At 53.9% G+C, this 13934-nt stretch overlaps 1 protein-coding gene across 1 annotated transcript in view; it reads right to left on the bottom strand.

The window, feature by feature from the left end:
* Positions 1–865: 865 nt before the first annotated feature.
* Positions 866–13934, bottom strand: part of Dscam (DS cell adhesion molecule) — a 549020-nt gene continuing 535951 nt past the window's right edge. Inside the window, exon 33 of the mRNA XM_063224581.1 lies at positions 866–1823. Within this exon, the coding sequence (XP_063080651.1) occupies positions 1465–1823 (359 nt within the window). The 3' untranslated portion in view covers positions 866–1464. The remainder of the gene's footprint in view (positions 1824–13934) is intronic.

Here is a 13934-nt window from a genome sequence, read left to right as displayed (position 1 = left end):
AAGGACCCGTGTGCTGCATCACCTCTGAAGCCAGGTGCACTGGGTCACCCTTTCTGGGCAGGCCTGTAGCTCTGACCTGGGGTCCTGATTACCCTTCCCTCCTAGGGCAGGAGCCTGCAGGGGGCGCTGGTGCTGGGATTGGGCCATGTGCTCTGCCTGAGGCATGGTGTCAGGAGGACGGGGTTCAGGATGCAGCTCCCTCTACTCAGGAGTAAACTCTGCCAGAGCGTGCCACGAGGCTAACCATTGAGACGCAGAGGAAGGAAGGCAAAACTCAACTTTCAGAGGCATGCCACTGCCACCAGTGATGAGGTAGGGACAGAGGAGTGGATCAGAGGTGGCACAGGTGAAGATGGCCCAGTGCAGATGTGGGTGCCGGCCACATGGTCTTCTTCCCTTCCCACGTGGACTGGGGTGACCTGTGCCATCAGCAACCGCGCCCTGGAAAGGCTCACACAGTGGACAGCTTAGGCTTTGTACCCGCACCATCCCTGGGTGACTTGAACACTGTCACAGATAACACACCAACGGGGCACATGGCATTTGGCTTCTAGTAAAACTTTTCCCGGAAGCAGCAGGCAGTTGGATTTGGCTACAATCTGCTGACACTGTCCGGCTCCAGGGCAGGTTGCTGGGGGTGGGCAAGGATCGGCGGCCAGGCAGGGACTCAGAAACTCAGGCCAGCCCCCTGGAGATGGAGCCCAGCCTGGCCGAGAGCAGGAGTGGCACCCTCTCTGTGCCTCCCGGGGCATACCCACGGTGTCCAGGCCTTAGCTTAGCTTCTTCCTTCCCTTATGAACCTTTGCCAGCACCAATACAAGGCACAGCGAGCCATCAGGAGGAGATAAGAGGAGAGACGTTGGAATAAAGGCAGACCACCTTTTCTTTTTTATTTCGCTTAGACAAAATGCAAAGTGTGTCTCATCAAATTAAAAAATAAACAAAAAAGAAAACCAAATCGATCCCCCCTACCCCTTCACTGACGGCACTCACCCTAATTAACAACGAAAGATCAAATGGAGGACCCGGTTTCTAATGGGAAAGAAAGGTGTGCGGAGGCCGCGAGGACTGTCCCCGCCCCAAATCAACGTTCTATTAAATCACAAATAGACTAATTTCCCCGTTTTCTTTCTCGACTCCTGTGTGAGAGGACTTCCAGTCAGGTTTGATTAGTCCCATGCACTTTGTAGAAAATCAGTAAAAACGCAATAGCCTGTGAAGATCATAAAACTGGACTTCTTTCCCAAAAAATCAGATGCCCAGACGGATGGAGCGCGCACTCGGACGGAAAAAAAGCAGGAGAGTCTTTGCACTGTCTGTGGTTTCAGTATTTTCTCTTTTTTTTTTTTTTAATATATTTTGGCAATTTTCTTTAATTATAAATATTGGAATTCCGTAAAAAAAAGGTAGCTTTGATTGAACTGTTTCAATTGTATTTACAACCGCTGTCCACCACACTGTGTGTTATACCAGGGTATAAGACTTGGCGTAAGGATTGTTCCCTTTCAAGTGGCCCCGGGAGTCGAGCAGGGATTCCTGGGAGCTGCTCATTTTAGCTGCCTGGCCCAGCTCGGCCCCTTCTCGCTGAGGTAATGTGGCCACGGCCCCCTGCTGCCACGACTGCCCTTCTCGAGTGGAGGAGGCGGTGGCAGAGGAGGCAGCCTCCAGGGGGATGGGCTCCAGGACCGTGGGGCGCTTCAGGGTCCGACTTTTCTGAGGCTCCAAGCACGCTTGTCCTAAAGTCAGGTCCCTGCTGGTGCCTGGCGCGGCTCGGTTTAACAGGAAGTCCATTCGAAGGTACGGAGGCAGGTGGATGAGGTCGCCTGCAAAGGAATGAGATCGTGAGCGGCTTCCTTCATGCAGCACCCTCAAGGAGCGCCTGGCTGCTGATGCCACCGGGGTTCAGTGACAGAAGTGCCACCTGCCTGTGGGGCCCTTTCCAGTACACCTCATTAGTGCCCACCCAAGCAGGCAGGTGGGAGGTCTGGCACCTCTCTCCCGGCTTCTCTACAGATACAACCTCGGCTCTTCCTGACATAAGAGGCATGCTCAAAGAATATAAAGCAAGTGTCTAAACTTAAAAACATGTGTTACAGCTAAAGACCCAGGGCCACGAATCCTCCTCAGACTCCTCTACTCACTTTGAACATACTCATCCCCCGGTCCTGGCCACTTTCCGCAGTGGCTCTGGAGTCCTCCTTCCTGAGTGTCTTTTAGCTGTGCTGTCCTGGCTGCCTCAAAGTCCTGAATAAGTTCACAGCACTGACCTCGCTTGGTCCTTTTGGCCTGGGAGAAGAGCCTGAGGTCGCACGGTGCCGGATCCAGTGAATCAGGTGGACGCAGCATGGCGTTTCTACGAGCTGCCCTTTTTGTAGGAGGGCGCTCAGGGGTAGCAGTCACTGTATTTTTGGCCACACCTCATAGAGTCACTCAGGAAAGGGGGCTCCAAGCTGCTCCAGGGGGTGGTGACAATGAGGGATGACAGTGTTCAAAGAGCAAAGAGGATTTTGAAGGGAATTCGTGGCAATGCGTCTTTCACCGTGATGATGTTTTTCATTTAAACACAAAATGCCCTAGTTTTTGATCAACCTTTGTACTTGAGAAATGGAGCTAGCAAGACCCAAGCACCACGACCAAGGAAAGTGTACACCAGAGGCCGTGTGTCTGCAGGGTGCATGCCACATCCAACTGAACCCCACGTGTGACTGTGACTGTGACTGTGGGGAGCACTGGCCCCGGGGACAGGGGAGATCATCGAGGGCGGTCTGCAGGGCTCTGACCCAGGCGGGCTCCTGGACAGCTGCCCCCCCCCCCCTTTTGCAGCCGCCTCACTGCACTGTGTCTGCCTCCTGTGTGGGGCACAGATGTGGGCACAGCTTAGAGCTGGCATCAGACTCTCCGCTTCCTATCAGCACACATCTCTCACTTTGGCTTGGAGGGTGCCATGGCAACACACCTCCAGGGCTCCCTGGAGGGCACCCGCTCTGGGGACAAAGGCCAGCTGATGGTGGCAGTCGGCCCCTGCCACTTCTCTGGGGAGACGGGGTTATTATTTCTGCCTCCTCTTTTCTCTCTTCAGCCTTCCCTGCTCACCCCGTCAGTCCTGGCATGTCCCCTCTGTCCTGGTTTCCATGCTCTTGGCTGTGATGACATGGGACTGCAGGTCCGGTTAACCCTAACCCTAATCCTTGGTCTTCCTGTTGGGCCACAGCAGTGTCTGGCACAGCTCAGTGCTCGCTCCTGAGTGCTCCGCCCTGTGCTCTCCCCATCTCTCCCTGCATCCCATCTTCCACTTCTCCGCTCTCCCTCTCCAGGTCCTTTCCTCGCTGCACCCCCTAGGAGTACTGCCCTGTGACCTCAGCCTCTCTGGGAGCGCTGGGCTGCTTCTTCCCTCTGTCAGTGTCTCTCCACTTTGCTCTCTCCTGAGCCCTGGACTTGAATTTTACAAGACCTGATGGCATTTCCATGACAGAGATCACGCTGGTCCCCAGCCCTGTTTGTTTGTCTCTGCTGAGTACAGAGGAACACTGCTCAGGCTCCCACCCTCCTCTCTCTGTGCAGCATGCAGAGGCGAATGCCCAGCTCTCCTGGTCCCCCAGCTCCTGTGACACCTCAGGTGATTAGGTCTGCCCACTTGCCTGGAGCTGAGAGAAAGGTAGTGGCGGAGCAGGTGGAACAGAAGGCAGGACGTGCTAGAGGACAGCCAGGATGAGCTGCGGAGGAGGCCAGGGACAATGACCTCAGAATCAGTGACAGGTGGGAGCTTGGGTTAACCTTCCCCCGGCTGAATCTGGGAAACAAGGTAGCCAGTGGGCCCGTGCTGTGGCTGGGGTCTGTGTCCCCAAGGGTCCACGTGCAGGACACCTGACCTACAGTGCAGTGGTGGGAGTGATGGGACATTCAGAAGTCACCCGGGGCCGCATCCTCACAAATGACACAGGATCTGGTTTCCCTCCAGCTCTCCACTTGGGAGGTGGTTGCTGAGCTCAGCACATGGGCCTTTTCTGTGCATCTACCACTGGCCACTCACCACAGCCAACGCTGCCTATGCCTTTTAGACTATGAGCCTCCAACACTGTGAGCCCAACCAACCTCTTTTCTTGGTAAAATTTGCCTGCTTCAGCTATTTTGTTATAGTAGCAAAAGAAGAGTGAAATGATGTGTGGGGAAATATCACAGATTGGGGAAAAGGTGACAGATCTGATTTCAGGTAGAGTTTGATGTGGCTAGGGTTATCACAAGGATGCTAATCAGTGGTTTTAAATCTTAATCATACATCTCTAGTGCAAATCTTCCTCAACTGATGACTCACAAGTTTTCCAAACTTCTTGGCTCTTTTCTGCAAAATATTCCTTGCTTTGCTTACGTTCCCTCAAGTTTCCACCATCTGCCAAACTTTCCTCAAGCAGCACCTTAGGCCCTCGGGGGAGAAGCCCAGTGACCGAGCCTGGGTGCCGATCCCCGGCTGGTGCAGGTCACGCTCAGACAGGCTCGAATCAGAGCCTCAGAGAAGGCCTCAAGTCCACCCACTCGCAGAGGACAACCAGGGGAACAGGACAGGACAAGTCATAAGAAAACGGAGAAGGGCACCGATAATAGATGTCACACAGTGTGAGGGGCACGAAAGTCTCCAGAGTGCTCCTCTTCTTGCGATTCCTTCTCCCCAGTGCGAGGAGGGCGGCTTTACTCTTGGGGGTGCCAGCACTGTCCTGTGTGCATCAGCTGCCACTTGGTATTTGTGACTGCGAAGCCCACTGCCACCTTCTCACTAGCTTTCTCAGGTTATCTTTACCCTATTACGTGACAGCGAGTAATTATATGATTTCATTCAGATCCACAGCACGTAATTCACCAAATTGACCCCGAGACATGTTGGTGAGCACACTCCAATTCAACGTTGGCTTCATGCCGTGATGTGAATAAAAGGGAAACCCAATAATAAATATCTTGACAATAGATCGGCCTTGACATTCTGTAAGAGCAAGTGGCGTCACTTGGCATTTTTGTAAAGAATATTCTGATCACTTGCAGTACCAGGATGCTGACCGTGTGGATGAGGGACCCTGAAAGTCCAGGGGATCTCACTGTGTGGACAGCTTTTGCTTCCAAAGGAAGGCAAGCATTAAATTTTTTAAAAACGTGAAAACTTAATGTCATTGAAAATTACTTATTTTCATCTGTGATAACGTATATACCCATCAATCTTCTCTGTCAGGGGTTATTTGCAAAATAAATAGTATGACAGTATTAACGGAGTTGCACTGGGAAACAAAATGAAAAAAATCTTTTTGCAATCTGAAAAACATTTTCTAGGCGAATCGATACACTCTAACTGACCAATGTTTGAAATCTGTGGATAAAGTATCAATTTCTTCAAAGTGATTTTATGTCTACTCCTAAAAGTGTGATGAGAAAATTATTCTAATTTCTTCCTTTTATTTATTTATAGGACTAATATGATTTGTATCACATTGTTCAAATATTTGCGAACATATGCAGAGCACATTTACCTCGAGATAGTTTAGGAAGGCAGGTTAAAAGCCTCTTGTGCTGTTTCTGAAAACTGACCTCTGTAACCGGTGGTCACAGATTTAGGGACCAAGTGCCACCCCAGGCTCTGCCCACTGAATGCTCAGGGCACATTAAATCCCCACAGAGCCATGGCTGTCTTAACCCTGTCCTCCCCCTGCCTGCACTGTACAGCAGAAGCTCGATGTGATCCCAACTGTGACAGCAAAACAGAGGCGGGAGGGCCTGCCTGCCTGGCACAGCTCTGGGCGCAGCTTCCTCACCCGCACTGGGTTACTATGACTACGGCATCTCCTGGAGAGGGCCGTGGTGCGCACTCCGGCAGGCGCTGATGTGACGTCTCTGCCAAGGACGGGGGGGAAGTCAGATGCTGCAGCTCAGCTGTGACAGGCCACTTGTCTTATGCCTCAGCTTGTCTGCAGGGGTGTCCTCAAAGCTACGTCTGGGGACACTCCCTGGATACCTGTGAGGGTGACCACATCTGAAGAGAGGGTCCTTGCAGGCGTAAGAAGCTGAGATCATCTGGGCTGAAGGTGACAGCATGTGTCCTTACAGAGAAGGCAGAGGAGACAACAAGGCATAGAGACAAGCGGAGAGGAGGCTACTGCAGAGGGAAGAAAGCAGCTGGAGAGCCGTGACCACGGCCAGGGGTGGCCTGGAGCCGTCAGGTGTTGGCAGGGGTAGGAAGAGGCTCTGCCCTGCAGCCCCGGAAGGCGTCAGCCCTGCCAGGGCCTTGAATGGACTGCTGGCCTCCGGAACTCCCAGGGGAGAGACTGGGCCTCTGTCTGTGCCCGTCTGCAGTGTGGGCATGTGGAGGTCCTTGCTCCTTGGCTGGGGCCACTGAGCCACACTGACCCAGGAGGCCTGGTTCCTCTGTAGGCAGTCATAGGGCAGCACACTGCAGCGACAGGCCGGCATCCTTCCAAGTCTCCTATGTGCTTGAAGTGACCAACAGATGTTTGAGGGGCTTCAGAGCCACTGTGTTGGACCCCCTCTGTCAGGGACGTGTGCCCTGGGCATCCTCGGTGTCAGATCTATGCTGACACAAAGCCCAGGATGGGTATTCTGGTCCCAGGGACACCAGCTGCACGGCACCTGGGGACGGGCCACATCCTCTGTCCTTCCACTTGCCACTCTGGCTTCCCTCTGGCCCAGAGTCCTCTGCCCCTCCACATCCTGCCTCCTGCTCTCCTCCTGCACCCCTTTCTCCTTCCTCCCTCTCTTCCTTCTTTCCTTCCTCCTTTCCTTCATTTCTCCTGTGCTAACCTTTCATCCATGAAGTCAAAGGCACACAGCAGCGGTCACATGGTGGTAGGAGAGGGCTAAAGAGAAAGACGATCTAAACAGCCAACAGCACAGGCAGCAGGAAGAGAGACTGCATGTGTGTGTGTGTGCTCATGTGTGTGTGTGCTTGTACATGCATGTCGCTGGTGTTATGTGTGTGTGTGTGTGTGTGTGTGTGTGTGTGAGAGAGAGAGAGAGAGAGATAGAGAGAGACAGGGAGAGAGAGAGAGAGGAGGGGAGAATTGGACAGCAGAACAGCAACAGCACGGGAAAGGAGAGAGGGGAAGTGGAACGTGTACTGCTGTGCTGTGTGTACATACGACTGTGACCTCTGTGCACTGCAAACATGGACCAATATGGAAAGGTGGGGGCAGTGAGGATGAACAGAGCAGGTCACCCTGAAGAGAAAAACCCGGCAGAGATGCACACACCCTGCACGCAGGGCCAGGGCCTGCAGCACGCACAGCCCTCTTCCTGGCCTCGGTGGCCCGCTCCTCACAGCAGTCCCCACCGCTGCCCTGCCTGGGGAGCAGCTTTGACCCAGCCTGGAGGAGGTGCCCACACCAGCCCTCATGGTGCCATCCCACTTTGTCCTCTGATGGGGGCTTCATTTCTCGCCCTCTGCCACCACCCCTGGCCCTTCAGTGCTTACAGTGTCTCTAACAGTTCAGAGTAAGTAAGTCAGCATCCATTTTCCCCTTTGTCCCCAGCCACTGTGTTGGCCAGTGTCACCACCTCCACATCTGTGGCTCTGGACTGGCTTCTTCCTGCAGCTTGTGGCCCTGCAGCACCCCCACACAGTCAGGGCTGGCCCTGCGGTGTGGACACTGCTCTGTGAAAACCCTGATTCTGCCTGAAATCCAGGGGAGCAGAGTGTTCAGAGCCTCTCGATGCATCTGGACCCACACATGAAGCTGAATCGCAGCTTTGGGGCAAGGATGGTGAGGTCGGTGCAGATGCAGGACAGGAAGAGACTGATCAGGAACCCTGGGATGGATGCACATTCTGCCCAACCGTCCTCCCCCAGCGGTTCCCACCCTCTGTCATGGGCCACATTGGCTGGCGGGAAGCACTGGAGTCCAGGCCCTCACTGGCTTTGTCGCTGGCCTTGCCACATGGGAAGGTGGGGTGCTGCCAGTACATGCTGTGGGGGCCAAGGATGCTGTTTGGGACTCAACAAGGCCAGGATACCCCAAACATGCCAGCCTCCGTCAACGTCCTCCTGTTGGGGAGTTTGGTTCAGTGCACCCTTCCAAGTGGATTCTTACTTCACATGAGTCCTTCCAAGAGCACGCTGATTCTGGCCAGTGTCAGGAACTATGCTCTCTCCCTGCTTTTGTGGACAACTCAGGTCCTCCAGCAGAGGTCGGAGGCGAACGCCTAGGCTGTTCTTCCTGGGTGCCTGCGCTGGAGGCCGAGCCTGCACTGCCAGGTCCTCAAGCTGTCTGAGTTAGAGAGCTTCGTCTTCACCTGTTCAGGTGCCTTGAGACCTAAATGCTTCCTGCTGCTCAGGCTGCCTCCCAGAGGAGACTCAGGGGTTGTGCTGGGGGAAGTGTCTCCAGGGCTGTGAGCCCCAGAGCGCTCTGCAGTGACCCCTCCTCTCTGTGAGAGCCCTTCCCGAGGAAACTGTGAAAACATGCAAATGCTTTGCAGAACCTTGCAAAACGAAGGTGTTTCACATCCTTGAGGGTGACATGGTCTCCGGGGACACACGAAAGGGACCCTTCACCTCTCTCTAATCAGGCTTGACATTTGTGTGTGCAGGGAGCAGAATACTGACGGGGAAGTAAGAAGCAAGGGCTGAGTATCTGAGTTCTAGCAATTTCTATAGAAGTCATGGAGATCAGACTCACTCACGGCAGCACAGCAGCACGACTGGGAGTTGTTAGCACAGGGGAGCGCGGGAGCGGCTCGGGGCAGAGCAGCCCTAACAAGGTTTTGGTTTAACGTTAACATTGCTGCATGGTAATGAGAACCTGTAAACGAATCTCTCTCAGTAAATGAATCCTCCACTCAGATCGGCAACCAGGAAAAAGCCTAAATAAATAATAGAGCTGGGTATCTGGGCTAGGCTCTCAGACACTGTGTCTTTCCTGGCCTGCACGAGGGGCCATGTGCATTCTTAAGGGCTTACTGATACCAACACTCTGGTGGACTTCAAAACCCAGCCCCAGACATGGGACTTAGCTGGATGTGGCCTATGACTCTTCCGAAACAAAGCAGGTCTCAGTAGAAGCCAGAGAACCCTGGCCCAGACCTAGGTGGGCATGGGCCTCACCAGCATGGAGGCATCAGGGATGTGGGCTGCCCCATGTAAAGACAGACCCAGCTCTTCTCACAAGGTCCGGGGGAGCCCCACACTGGTGACCCTCATGGGGGGAACCTGGCTGGGGCTTGGACCTGCCCTGCCGTGAAGCCAGAAGAGCCCCTTGCACAGGCCTGTGCCACGGGTTTTCCCACAGAGGAGCTGAGTTAGCCTGCAGGAAGGTGAGCCTGGTGGAGGTGTAGGAGGCCAGAGATAGGAGCCTGAGGCCACATGCAGGGCTGCCCCTTGGGGCCTGCAAGCTGTCTCCCCAGAGCAGCAGGGACTAAGCAGGGCTCTTGACAAGGTGGTATTTGTTTCCATTCTGGGGCAGGAAGTTTGAGAAGTTGGAGCCAACAGAAGCCTCGCCTTCAGGCCTGGACCTTCCTGCAGGCTCAGCTCATACACGGCGCAGCACGCTGGGTTGTACGCAGGGTGTTGGTGTCTGCTGTGCCCTCCCAGTCCCCATGTTCCTTCAGTTGAGTTGCACTGTTTCTTGGACTTCCTCCAGATTTACCTGTCTGTCCCTGAGGAGCCTCTTTTGCCATCTCCGATGTGACAAGTGTCTGTTAAGAGACCGTCAGCGTGGGGGGTGTTATCCTGACACGCAAGCCCTGTGCTTTGCTGTCACCTCTCCTGCACTGAGGAGGCTCCATCAATCTGAGTGTCATATCTGCACTTTGACAAGGTCGAAGTGGATGTGAAGCAACTCTCTGTGATCTTGCTGAGGCCACAGCTCTGGAAGCTGCCCTCGGGTCACTCAGAGGGCCCGGGTGGCCCTGATTCATCATTGCAGGTCCACGGACAGGGATTAGAGGCCTTGGGTCCAGGATGGGGCAGGGGAGGCGGCTGCAGAAGGGACACGAATCCCAAGCTTGCACTTCATGCAAGTGGATGCTCCGAAGTCCTGCTGTCCCTTCCGTGTCTGAAGACCCCTGCCAGGTGCCTGGGATCCCAGGGGAGCCCTCGGGAAGCTGGAACACAAAGGCTCCTCGGGCAGGTTTTGAGGTTTCTAGGCTTCTAGGAAGGAGCCAGGCTGAGTACTTGGGTGTGAGCAGAACAAGCCGAGCAGCAGGGTGCCCAGGTTTTACCCACTTGCTGGCCCCAGGTTCTGCTCCCCAGGAATCTGGAAATTCACCTGTGCTGGCAACACAGAGGGAGTTCCAATGCCTACTGCAAAGGCCAAACTCACTCCTATCTCCAGCCTTCACCTATCCTCTCTTCTCTGCCCAGACCACCACTGCAGGTTCTCTGCTGGCCTCTCTCCTTCAAACTGACCATCTCCCTTCCTCTCTGAGGCCTCCCCTTACCCTCTTTCCCAACGCTCCCACTGCCAGGTTTCACCATCCCCATGAACTATTTCTCTGTGTAACACTTTCCACGACTCCGGTCTCTTCTGCTGGCTCCCATGGTGACCTTCTCTCTAGGAATGCAAGCTCTCTGTCAGCAGTCTCACTGGGTGTCATCTACCACCATGTCCTCAGCTTCCCGCCAGAACAGGTATCCAGTGGACACTCAAGAAATGTGAGCAAAGGAGACAGGAAAGTGGCATGGCTGGAGAGAAGCTGGGCCTCCTCAGACAGTGTGTGTGCATATGTGGGAGGGGACCGACCCACGCCTGTGTTCCTCTGTGCTCCTGTGTACATGCCTATGCAGCACATTCTAATGCATTTATACACAGGCCTGTGTGCATGCGTGTTTGCTTGTGTAGGTGTGTGTGCCCATGCACACCTGTGGGTATCAAAGATCCCTGCAGCTACAGGAGATCTTCTTCCCAGCTCTTAGAACATTACCACAGCAAGTTCAGAATGGGATTACGGTGGGTATGAAAGAGAGGGTGGAAGAGGATTCAGGACCCGAGATTTGGGGCTCCAGGTGGCTCACGGAGAAAGGAGGAGAGGGAAGAGAGCATTGTTTGAGAAGAATGGTGGGCAAAGCCTTGGCATTTGGTGGGAGCTGGCATCTGGGCAGGTAGCCTGGCATGGGCAGGTGAGCACCCTCAGCAGCAAGGCTGACGTAGGCCGAGAGAGGCTAGGGACGGGCTGCAACATTTCCAGAGCCGGGCCTCCAGAGCATAATTTTGAGTCAGAAACCAAGTCAAGAGCCACGCAAACTTCAGAGAGGGAGACTGCCCTGGAATGGCAGCTGAGGAGGGGCCGCCAGGTGAGACAAGGACAGTGGCAAGCTGGGCTCCCGTAGGTGGGGCTCAGGGCCACCTGCATGCTGGGCACCACCTCTCTGCCAGCTCTCACACGTGACACATGTTTGGGTATCAAATCAAAACCCATAACTGCTTCAAATCGCTGCTTACTGGTGGATCAACAAGTTGGTGACAAATGATGGCCGTTTCCAGCCAGAAAACCTCATGGCATTCATGACTGGAGAGGGTGAGGAGCAGGACTCTACCCTGGGCTTCAGAGAGCGCAAGTGTGGACATCGCCAGGCCAGTGTCCTGCCCGTGGCCAGCAGCCCAGGCTGTGTGAGGCCGCACCGGGAGCTCTCAGTTGATTTAAGAGCTTCCTGCAGGGCATCTCTTTTTTTTTTTTTTTTTTTTTTTGTCTTTTTCATTTGATTGTGCAGGATAAGCACCATGAATAAGGGAGCAGCTGTAACCCAAGACTGTTAGAAACCAGCTCATGGTGTCACCCAAAACCAAGACGAGGCCCTGTAACTGAAGCACAGCAAGCTGCCCTGACCCAGAGGGAGAAAAGCCGTCAAACTTTCCAGCGACTTCTCGGAGCCATGGCGAGCATGGACGGTGTTATATTTTTAAAGGCGAAACGGCCATTACTAATTGAAGAACACGATAACCAGCCTTTTCCTTAAAACTTACATGCGAGTTGCTACGATTCAAATCTATGGCTCGATTCTGGGGTTGTCCAGTGCCTAGTCATCCTTACTTCACAGGGAGCCTCTCTACCTGCAGAGGAGATGTCCCCTTGCTTTGTGAAGGGTCATCCTGGGAAACAAGGTTCTCGATGAAAGTGTGCAGGAAGGTAGGGGACCTACAGGTCCTCTTTCCTGGACTAATCACCTCTGATAATGACCATGTTTTAACCAATTGATTAACCTTGCCGGTGACATGACAGAGATCCACACCCTAGTGTTTATGAAGCATATAGGACACGCCAGACACAGGGCCTGCTGTGGATCTGCTCCCATCAGCTCATGAAAAGACGTTTCTTGAGCTGCTGAGATGGCCGGACACCTGGTAGACCCTGAGAGACTGAGCTGGAGATCACTGATGTGCATTTTCTGTTTTACCCGCTGATCAAGTTCATGGAGCTTGATTGCAACTTACTGTAGTTTTGGGGATCATAAAAGCGACTTGCAAATGATGACAGTGGCCCCCAAGAAGGGGATGAGCTACTCACAAGGAGAAAGCAGTGCAGGAGTTTGGGAGACCATGAGCAGAGGGAGGCTGGCCTCCTTGAGGACCCGAGGGCACCAGGGAAGGGCTGCAGCGCAGAACCACGCTGGAGCTGCCGCTCAGTGCACTCTCTCCTCCCGTCTGCATCAGGGTGCATCCGGCCTCCCCTGCTGTGGCCTCTGTTTCAGGTGACTGCAGTCATTTCGGGCTGTAACTGCCATGCCATGACTGTAACTGTCACCGAGAAGTCAGTTTACTGTCAGAGGCGGTTTCCCAGGGACAAATCATGGGAAGGGGAGGGTGAAGTGCATGGCTGGACCCAGGGCAGTGTCTGACTTTCTGATGTGAGCTGGAAATAAGCCAGGTAGGGACACTGAAGCTAGGGTGAGCTTTGTAGCTGCTATCGTTCTGACCCAAATCACAGGGATCCAACAGGTCTCGCTGCCACCGGGACCACATTTCTGCCAACAAGGCCCCAGTAAAAGTGCACTCAATTTGGAACTCAGCCTGGACTTAGTAAGTGACTTAGCAAGACCCTGTCACAAAACAACAGATACAAAGGGGTAGGGACACAGCTTGGTGTGAAGGCCTCAGGCTCCTTCCCTGGCCTCACAGAATAGAAAGGAGGGGCAAGCAAAGCAGCGGCCTGTGAGCAGTACGGCTGTCCTCCCTTCTCTTCAGTTTCACTGGGGCTTCAGGCCTGTCCCCAGGTCCCCATGTGATGGGGCGGGGCCTCCGGAACACGTTCCATACCCAAGTCCACTCTAGTCTAATTATGAAGAAATAATGGCCAGACTTTCGAGGGTGAAATACTTTTCTAAAGCACACTAGAAGCACGGTAATAGTACAGGGAGCCGGGCAGACAATGCAAAGTCTTGGACAGTAGAACTTGACATCGATTTAAGAAATTATTCATACCTAAAGTTCTAAAATCACTTTGCTCTAAATAATACATTATGCTGATGGTCAGTTTGTTGTGATCTTTCAGCTGCTCTAATGGATCCAAGCAGAAAAGCACAGTCTTTGAAAAATATTAGTACAGCAACATGGGCAACACGTCACTCAGAAGAAATGTCAAGCCTTTTGTTGTTCAGGGCCTGCAGAAGCAGGACAGCCATCCAACCTAGGGGCTCACGTCCTGCCGAGGTCCACATCCTCAGGCAGGAGGTACCCGGAGGGGGATACCCAGGGAGGTGGCCCCTTGCAGGACTGCAGTGGCCCCCGAAAGGAAGCACGAGGGAGGAAGTGGAGGCTGGGCGCCAACCCGGAGCGCTCCACTGGCTTCTAACAGTGACATCAACAGGACGCCAGCAGAAGCAGCATCCATACTGCCCAACACCCCTCTGCTGCCTGTGCCTTAGGGTCCGATTCTAAAATGTTCCCCCCAAGCTCCCCAGTTGAGGGCCTGGCTCCCAGCTCGACCCTGTTCCAAAGTGAGGCCCACAAAGG

This window comes from Cavia porcellus, unplaced genomic scaffold, assembly GCF_034190915.1.
Source record: "Cavia porcellus strain 051 isolate PalLab524CR breed Dunkin Hartley unplaced genomic scaffold, mCavPor4.1 scaffold_15, whole genome shotgun sequence".
NCBI classification, from domain to species: Eukaryota; Metazoa; Chordata; class Mammalia; order Rodentia; family Caviidae; genus Cavia; species Cavia porcellus.
Note: the sequence above shows the minus strand (reverse complement) of the source record. Positions and strands in the feature narration are given on the sequence as shown.